Consider the following 10,359-nt stretch of genomic DNA (forward strand, 5'->3'; position numbering starts at 1 on the left):
GAACAGGGCCCAGGCCAGGGAGGAGCCTACAACCAAATATGTGTCCTTGACCACCAATTTACATCATACACAAAAATAACCTTAAAGTGGGTAAAATACTTAAATGTAAGTTGTGAAACCATAAAAATCTTAGAAGAAAGCAGGCAGTTAAATCAGAGACATCCCTCTGAGCTGTATTTTTGAATTATATCTCCAAGGGAAATGGAAACACTTGAAAAAATAAACAAGTGGAACTACATCAGACTAAAAAGCTTCTGCACAGCAAAAGAAGACATCAACAAAATGAAGTGGGAACCTTCTTATGGGAGAACATATTCACCAATATATAATTTATACAACTCAACACTGACAGATGGGCACTATTACCAGGAGTTTATCAGGAAGATAAACAATCCTAAAAAATGCACATAGGCCCTGTATAGACACATCTCCAAAGATTACAAAGAGATGGCCAATAGTCATATGAAAATATGTTCAAGGTCACTAATCATCAGAGAGAAGCAAATTAAAACTATAATGGAGTATAACCTGATACTGGTCAGTATGGCAATCCTATCTAATAAAAGAGTAATATGCAAATTACCCATCACCCCATCACAAAGATGGCGGCAGTCACAGAGCTGAAGTGAGCCGGAGGTTTGGGTTACCCCTGGCGATGGAGGAAGCCAAGCTTCCCACCTGACCTGGCTGGCACTGGGCTCGCTCAAGGCTACAAAGTTTCAATTGTAGAAGATAAATAAATCCCAGATACCTGCTTCCAGCCAGCAGTGGCCTCTGCTCAAGGAGGGGCTGGAAGCCTGGGTTGCCTGGGGCAACCCAGGCTTCTCGACCTGGGCTCTGTTGAAGGCTACAAAGTTTCAATTATAGAAGATAAATAAATCCGTCCCCCACAAAAAAAAGAAAAAAAGGAGAGTCTGGGAGCTTGGGTCAGGAGGGGGCATGGCCAGCCTGAAAACAGCCATCAGCCCCTCACCTAGGCTGGCCAGGCACCCCAGCAGGACCCACCCCCACCCTGAAGGGGCTGTGGCCAGCCTGAAAACAGCCCTCAGCCCCTCACCCAGGCTGGCCACACCCCCATGGGGTGAGGGTCCCCACTGGGGGGCTTGGCCAGCCTAAAAATAGCCATCAGCCCCTCACCCAGGCTGGCCAGGCACCCCAGAGGGACCCCCACCCTTCAGGGCAAACCAGCTGGCCCCCACCCATACACCAGGCCTCTATCCTATATAATAAAAGAGTAATATGCAAATTGACCCTAACAGCAGAACTACTGGGAATGACTGGTCACTATGACACACACTGACCACCAGGGGGAAGATGCTCAATGCAGAAGCTTCCTCTTGGTAGTCAGTGTGCTCCAACAAGGGGAGCTCTGCTCAGCCACAAGCCAGGCTGCCAGCTGCCAGCACAGTGGTGGTGGTGGGAGCCTCTCCCTCCTCCTCAGCAGCGCTAAGGACATCCGACTGCAGCTTAGGCCTGCTCCCCGCTAGCAAGTGGACATCCCCCAAGGGCTCCCGAGCTGCCAGAGGTATGTCTGACTGCCAGCTTAGTCCCAATCCCCCGGGGAGCAGGCCTAAGCCAGCAGGTGGACATCCCCCGAGGGGTCCCAGACTGTGAGAGGGCACAGACCAGGCTGAAGGATCCCCCTTTAGTGAACAAATTTTTGTGCACCGGGCCTCTAGTTATCAATAATTCAACAACAAAAAAGTACAGTACTGGTGATGATGTGGAGAAATTGGAACTCTAGTGCACTGTTGGTGGGAATACACTCTGGTGCAACCATTGTGGCAACAGTGTGGAGTTTCCTCAAAATATTTAAAATGGAAATGACCTTTAACCCAGCAATCTCACTCCTGGTAATATATCCTAAGAATCCCAAAACACCAACTAGAAAGAATATATGCACCCCTATTTTCATAGTAGAATTACTTTCAATAGTCAAGATCTGAAAAAAGCTGAAGTGCCCATCTGTCAATGAGTGAACAAAAAAGCTGTGGTACATATACCTAGTGGAATTCCACAAGACTATAAAAAAGAAGAAACTCTTACCCTTTACAATAGCATTAATGGACCTTGATATTATTATGCTAAGTGAAATTAGCCATTCAGAGAAAGACAAATACCATATCTCACTTCTATATGGAATCTAATGAACAAAATAAACTGACAAACCAAACAGGACCAGATACATGGATACATGGAAGAGACTGACCAATCTCATTGGAGAGTGGTGTGGAGGAACTGATATAGATTAGCCAAAGAACATAGATACATATATGCATAACCCATGTATACAGACAACAGTGTGGTAAAAGCCCAGGATGGTAGGTGGAGCTGGATGGAGGGGAGCAAAAGGGGGGAATAATGGTTGGCATCTGAAATAGTGCAAACAATAAAAAATGGGAAGAAATTTAGGAGACATGCCAACTACTAGGTGTACCGGTTAAGAATGTGGATTTTGTAATCAAGAAAACATGATAATTTCAAGAGAAACATCAAAAGTGCTTTATTCAAAGTAATGTCCATCACTAGCTACACATTTCCTCCATCTTTCAGGTAATTTGTGGATACCGTCCCAATAGAACTTTTCTTGTTTTGAGGCAAACCATTCAGAGACCCAATTTTCCACTTCTTCATACGTTTTAAAGTGCTGCTCAGAAAGTGTGTGTGCCATTGATCGGAACAAGTGGTAATCTGAAGGAGCAAGGTCTGGTGAATGTGGCAGGTGGGTTAATACTTCCCAGGCAAGATCTTTTAAAGTGTCTTTAACTGGTTTTGAAGTGTTTGATGGTGCATTATCATGAAGCAAAATTACTTTGCTGTGTCTTCTGGCCCATTTTGGTAGTTTCCCAATCAAAGCGTGGTTCAAATTGATTATTTGTGTCAGTAGAGATCAGTATTAACGGTTTCACCTGGTTTTAGAAGCTTATAATACACCACACCTTCCTCACCCCACCAAACACAGAGCATTGTCTTCTTTCTTTCTTTTTTTTTAAATATATATTTATTGATTTTTTACAGAGAGGAAGGGAGAGGGTTAGAGTTAGAAACATTGATGAGAGAGAAACATCGATCAGCTGCCTCCTGCACACCCCCAACTGGGGATGTGCCCGCAACCAGTCAACATGCCCTTGACTGGAATCAAACCTGGGACCCCTCAGTCCTCAGGCTGACACTCTATCTACTGAGCCAAACTGGTTAGGACAAGGATTGTCTCCTTTCTGAAGTGATTTGGCCTTGTAGTCAATGTTGATGGTTGACCTGGATCAACCCATTGTTTTGTGCATTTGGGATTCTCAAAATAAATCCACTTTTCCAAAATAAATCCACTTTTCATCACCAGTCACAATTTGATGGAACAAAAGACTTTCATGCCATTGAAGCAACATTTTACTGATGACTTTTCAGTTTTCCATTTGTCTTTCATTCAGTTGATGTGGCACCCATTTTCCTTCCTTTAAAATATTTCCCATTGTTTATAAATGATCGGAAATTGTTTGCTGAGCAACGTTTAATCTTTCTGCAAGTTGTTTTTGTGTTTGACTGCATCTTCATCCAATAATGCTTGTAATTGTTGGTCTTCAAAGTTTTTTGGTTGACCTGGACGTTCTTTGTCTTTCATGTCAAAATCATCACTTTTAAAGCATTTAAAACAGTGTTCACAAGTATCTTGAGATGGAGCATGTTTACCATAAGCTTCCCGAAGTATATGGCAACTTTCAGCAGCATTTTTCTTTAAAATAAAGTAATAAATAAAAACATCCCACAAATGCTCTTTTTTTGGCACCGAAGTCAACATTTTTAAGCATAAAAATATGTATGATGTTAATACCTACAGAAAATTTGACATATGAAGGTTTGAAGCTTGCTGTCAATACAAGAAAGTAGCATACATATCAAAACGCATATATATCAACATATGTGTAACTCCATCTGTTGAAAAAAATCCGCATTATTAACTGATACACCTGGTAAATATCATGTAAAATCCTAAATTGAATTCTCAAATAAAAAAAACTAGTCAAAAAACTGTTGCAATCCAAATGATTTTTTAGTTTAAAAAATGTTCTATTATATAAGACTAGAGGCCCAGTGCATGAAATTCGTACATAGAGGGTTCCTCATCCCAGTCTGAACCCTCTCACAATCTGGGACCCCTTGGGGGATGTCTGACTGCCAGTTTAGGCCTGATCCTGCAGGGGTTGGGAGAGGAGGTGACGGTTGCTGGGCTGGGCCTGGACAGAATGTTGCTGGGCTGGACCCCAATGCCACCACGTGGTTCCCCACCTTCCTCCCCTTCTTCCCTCACCACTGTGCCACTACCGTGGCAGGTGGACAGCCCCCAGGGAAGGGAGCGAGACAAACCCTTGTCTTGAGGGCTGACTTTCAATAGATTGCAGCGAGGGAGTTGCCCTGCTACATACGAAACCCCAACTAGGAAGCAGGTCGTCTACAAATGGTTTAGCACCAGGAGCCCATGGGGGGCAGCCGGCTGGGGGAGGGACTGCAGGTGGTTGGCCAGCCGTGAGAGGTTGGCCGTGGGAGTGCTCTGACCACCAGGGGGCAGCTCCTGCATTGAATGTCTGCCCTCTGATGGTCAGTGTGCATCATAGCAACTGGTCAACTGGTCATTCCAGTCATTTGGTCGTAATGGTAGCTTAGGCTTTTATATATATAGATGTTTACCTAAGTGGAAGGTGGGTGAAACACATATGGAACTCTCTGTACTATTTTTGCAATTCTTTTATAAGTCTAATATTAGCTTGAAATAAAAAAAAAATAAAGTGTAGAGAAAAGGTCAAGTTTAAATGGCCTCCACTTTTGATATTAGAAGAAATTGGTTTTTATTAACGTATAATTGAAAATATACATCTATAAACACTGCATGTGTTGAAATTAAAATCTTTTAGACTACTTTGTATTCATAATTTTTATTCAAAATATTTCCACAGGAAACTTATATGCTATTTTAGTATTGATTGCTTGTTTGGTTTACAGAATGGGTTCAGGTTTGCTCCAAACTAAACTAAGACACAGGAATTTCGGTAGTCCCTCAATTTAATATGCATCTTTTGTAATGATTTTCCACATGAGTATCACAAATATCCATTGAAAACCACAAAGCTGTCAATCAGACAATGCAAAGGAGTCAAGGCCATAGTATTATCTGCTGGCAAGGAGAATTACACTGTTCATTTGCCTGTAATTTGTTATTTCAAGGTGTATAATCATCATGTTGTTAGAGTCTTGAATTCTGACAGAAAAGTAGGAAATTAAGAGAGAATGAGGGTTTTTGAATCTTGCAGGCCGTTGGATGGGGATGTTGCTGTTGTTGCAGCCCGAGAACTGAAAAGTGGCCCTACGCTTTTGGAACGTCTGGCCGCGCCGTGTAAAATGAATGAAAATAAACCAAGTGACTCACGGACTCTAGAAATGCTGTGTTTGCAAGAAAAGTGGTGCTTCAATTGGATGTGTTGCACCTCGATGTAAACGAAGTTATCATTTCCCGTGTGGACTTCAGAGAGAATGTATTTTCCAGTTCACTGGAAATTTTGCGTCATTTTGTTGGAACCATCGACCTGTTCAAATAATTACACCTAATAATTATAGGGAATCCGTACCATGCACCATTTGCTTGGAGTTTATTGAGCCTATTCCAACTTATAGCATATTACGAAGTCCTTGTTGTAAAAATGCTTGGTTTCATAGAGACTGTTTACAGGTTCAAGCAATAAATGCAGGAGTGTTTTTCTTTAGGTGCACAGTATGCAATAATAGTGACATATTTCAGAAAGAGATGTTGAGAATGGGAATTCATATTCCTGAAAAAGATGCATCTTGGGAATTAGAAGAAAATGTTTATCAAGAGCTTCTGCAGCACTATGAGCATTGTGATGTACGAAGATGTCGTTGCAAGGAAGGGCGAGGCTATAATGTGCCTAGTAGCAAATGGGAAATAAAGCGTTGTCAATCTTGTGGTTCTAGTGGAACACATTTAGCCTGTTCCTCACTACGATCGTGGGAACAAAATTGAGAGTGTTTGGACTGTAGAGGTATTACCTACAACTCAGGGGGTTTCCAAAAAGCCAAAAAACATACATTACCCAACACTAACAATGTTGGAATAAATGATTGCTTGTTGGAAGAATCATCACCTAAATTACCCAAACAGTCACCTGGAGCCCAGCAAAAAGATCTGCTGAGGCAAGGCAACAAATTTAGGAGAGACATTTCAACAATAATTATAGAGCTAGGATTTCAAATTATTAAAAAAACAAAAAGATTATATATCAACAAAGCCGATATCTGGAATAGTGCCTTAAATGGATTGAGAAATCAAAAGTTTAATCCTTCATACACAATTGAAGTTGCATATGTTAATGAAAATGATAATTTTGGAACAGAGCATCCTGGATCAAAGCAAGAATTCCTAAGTCTTTTAATGCAACATCTTGAGAACTCACCATTGTTTGAAGGGTCCTTGTCAAAGAACTTGTCCCTAAATTCTCAAGCTCTGAAAGAGAATCATTACTATGAAGCTGGCAAAATGCTTGCCATTTCTTTGGCTCATGGTGGTCCTTCACCTGGTTTTTTTTCTAAAACTTTGTTTAACTGCCTTGTTTTTGGACCAGAAAATACCTTTCCAACTTTAGATGATGTTTCAGACTTTGATGTGGCACAGATTTTAATCAGGATAAATAGTGCAACAAATGTAGCTGACTTAAACTCAATTATGAATGAATGCTATAACTACCTAGAGCTTATTGGATGTCTAAGAATTATAACATCATTAAGTGACAAATATTTATTGGCAAAAGACATACTTGCTTACCATGTAATTAAAAGAGTCCAAGCACCTTTTGAAAGTTTTAAGCAGGGTCTGAAAACTCTTGGAGTTTTGGAGAAAATTCAGACTTATCCAGAAGCATTTTATAGCATCTTCTGTCATAAACCTGAGAATCTTTCTGCAAAAATGCTTAGAGATCTTTTTACAGTACACACATGTGACGCACAGTCTTTGGGATTTTGGAACAGTTACTTACAGGCTGTTGAGGATGGTAAATCTGCAACAACATTGGAAGACATTCTTATTTTTGCAACTGGTTGCAATTCCATTCCACCTGCTGGATTTAAACCCACTCCTTCAGTTGAGTGCCTTCATATGGATTTTCCTGTTGGAAACAAGTGTAATAACTGTTTAGCTCTTCCAATTACCAATACATATAAAGAATTTCAAGAAAAAATGGACTTTTCCATAAGAAACACTTTAAGACTAGAAAAAGAAGAAAGCTCTCACTACATTGGACATTAAGATGTTTTGAACAAAGAGATGCTTCTTTAAAGCTGCTATTGATATTTTTGTTTCAGAAATCTGTCCATTATCACTTTTGAACAAACTTGTCAGCTTCTTGGTCCAATAAAATGTATGATGTAAATATTAAGGAATGTTTTGGCCATTTAAACTAAAAAAATTTTGTTAAGGTATACCATTTAAAGTTGATGATGTTTTTCTATTTTGTTAGTATACATGCTTTATAATGTTCAATAAAAATTTTTTTAGAATGGCTGTTAGACTTTCTTCAAGCATAGTAGCATGGTATATATAAGAAAAAAACTTTTACTCACTATTTTTGTAAATTTGGATTAGCTATAGGATGCCACATTTCAAATTATTTTTTATTTTAAAGCATTAAATGGAAAAGCTAATTGATAAATTCTGTTATATAAATCAAAGGCACATATTCTGGGGTATGTGTTACATATATCCTTTTCTAGGATGGCACTAAATTGGTTGTTAAAAATGTTATTTTTAGATTACTGATTATATTAAAATAGACCCACACTGCAATTAGATTATGCCTAAGGAAGTACATATTACAGAAAAAGCGGAATTGCACAAATATTCTATAATCTATGGACATTCCATAGTCTTAAAAATACTCCTGAGGTGGATAAAAATATATTAAAAAGTGTATTCTTTAAAGCCTTGGCTTTAATCATAGGAGTTTTTCCCCATGTTAGATCCATACTCATTTCAGGTATCTGAATGATATCTGTGGGTTGTCATATGGTGGTTTGGCTATTTGACAGGTATTTATTTTTAAGATGATAGTATGATAGGTAAGCTCGCACCACTGCTTTACTGCTATTTTTTTTTGCTCTTGAAAGGTATCTGTTATTTTATAGGTAATGTAGAAATATGTAAGAAAGAAATACAAATAGAATGGAAAACCCACTCTAATCTCACCATGCAGAATTAACTGATGTGTTTCCGCCTTTCCTTCTACAAACTCTTTTGTTCCATTTACTAAAAGTAACAAGAAACTATGTAAGAACAATTTGAAGTTTATGTCCCCATCCATAGTCATGTCACCATAATTATATACACTTTCACAAAAGAAGAAATTGGAAAAGTCTAATTTTTATACTGTTATCAAATATAAATGGGTTTTCCACCAAAGTAAATCATATGAGAGGTAAATTGCTTAGTTGCAAACACATTTTTCTTCTTTTTCTTTTTTTAAAATATTGATTTCAGGGAGGAATGGAGAGGAAGAGAGAGAGATAGAAACATCAATGATGAGAATCATTGATCAGCTGCCTCCTGCACGCCCCCTACTGGGGATTGAGCCGGCAACCCGGGCATGTTCCCCTGACCAGAATCGAACCCAGGACCCTTCAGTCCGCAGAGTGATGCTCTATCTGCTGAGCCAAACCGCCTAGGGCCACATTTGTCCTGATACACAAAATAGGTGTCAGCTATCATCATAATTCTCATTTTCCCTGAGAAACATCCCTAAGTTATTGATTTTTGTTGTTAATCCTCACCTGAGGATATTTTTTACATTGATTTTTTAGAGAGAGTGGGAGGGAGGGAGAAGGGGAAAGAGAGAAAAAGAAACATTGATTGAAAGAGACATTGATTGGTTGCTACCTGCACATGCCTCAGCCAGCCAGGGATTGAAGCTGAGACCCTTCCATGCTTGGGCCAGTGCTCTAACCATTGAGCATGCCAGCCAGGGCAGTTATTGATATTTTTAAAGAAAAATAAAGGGATTGATTTGATATTGGTAATATATCTCTTAATACCAAAAGAAAAGTAAAGCATAGTCCTAGTGTACTTTTCTTTGTTATACTTACTAACAGACCCAGCAAAGTAAAGTTTCACTTTCATTTAAAATGTTTAAGAACATTAAGGTATTTCTTTGTCTTTTGTTAAATTTTTAATTATTGAAAGTAATTAAAAGGACCTATTATTAAAAAAGGGTTTGAATATCTAATATAAACCTCAAACTTGCCATATAGCTTTTATTTAAAATGTTTTGATAGATTGGCTACTTCATTCTTTAATCTACCAAGTTTTATGAACTTTAAAAAGCCTCTAAAGCCCTGACTGGTTTGGCTCGGTGGATAGAGCGTCGGCCTGCAGACTGAAGGGTCCCAGGTTCGATTCCAGTCGGTTGTGGGCACATCCCCAGTAGGGTGTGTGCAGGAGGCAGCTGATTGATGTTTCTCTCTCATCAATGTTTCTAGCTCTCTATCCCTCTCCCTTCTTCTCTATAAAAAATCAATAAAATATATTTTAAAAAAATAAAACTCAAAAAAAATCTTTTTAAAAAAGCCACTAAAACAGTACAAACAAAATCTAAATAAATTTCTGGTTATTTGTAGTTTTAATTAATTTCCCCTGCAGCAGTAATTTAGCTGATGATTACTGTCACTTTTTAGGTGGGGAGGGATGGGAGAGGAGAAGGGCACTTGGTTTGGCTACAATTAAAAACATTATGGTATTTCAATTCCTCCTTTCACTGATTTTATGTGTAGACAAGGCCTTCGGGATAAGGTGGTATAAATAATCATAGGATAGGCACAGTTTAAACTGAAGCATAAGTATTCATATTGAAAAATGTTTTCTGCATGCCATTTAAGGATGTTACATTAGTATGATGTTTTAAATATTAATCTGTTTAATCAGGGCATATCAGAGAAACTTGTAGGTTGTTTTCTGCAGTGTTACAATGTCAAGTGGTATTACGGTTTTTTTTCTATTGTTATAGCCAGTGCACAATTCTTACTAATGTTGATTTTAAAAAGGAATAATGCTATAATCCTTTGTAAATATGTGTATGTCTTAAATATCTTAAACTAAATGCCATATATTTCAAAAAAATAAGAGAGAATGAGGGAGAAAATTGGAATAATTTAACTACTTTATGATCACTTAAACGTTTAGAAAATATATGCCTCAAAAATCTCATGGCACCATTAATCTAGCATTTTTCAATATCTGAAGGGAATAATGTTGTTATAGCAAAAAGCAGCCAACCAATGGAAAGCAGTGGTCTTAGACAAGGTATTCTA

At 38.6% G+C, this 10,359-nt stretch overlaps 1 protein-coding gene across 1 annotated transcript; it reads left to right on the plus strand.

The window, feature by feature from the left end:
- Positions 1–3,847: 3,847 nt before the first annotated feature.
- LOC132231879 (G2/M phase-specific E3 ubiquitin-protein ligase-like) lies at positions 3,848–9,384 on the plus strand. Its single transcript, XM_059691667.1, is given in 2 exon segments — positions 3,848–3,853; positions 5,429–9,384. Coding segments are annotated over 2 exon segments (1,887 nt in total). The 3' UTR covers positions 7,310–9,384.
- The last annotated feature ends 975 nt before the right edge of the window (positions 9,385–10,359 follow it).

This window comes from Myotis daubentonii, chromosome 3 (assembly GCF_963259705.1).
Source record: "Myotis daubentonii chromosome 3, mMyoDau2.1, whole genome shotgun sequence".
Classification (NCBI taxonomy): domain Eukaryota; kingdom Metazoa; phylum Chordata; class Mammalia; order Chiroptera; family Vespertilionidae; genus Myotis; species Myotis daubentonii.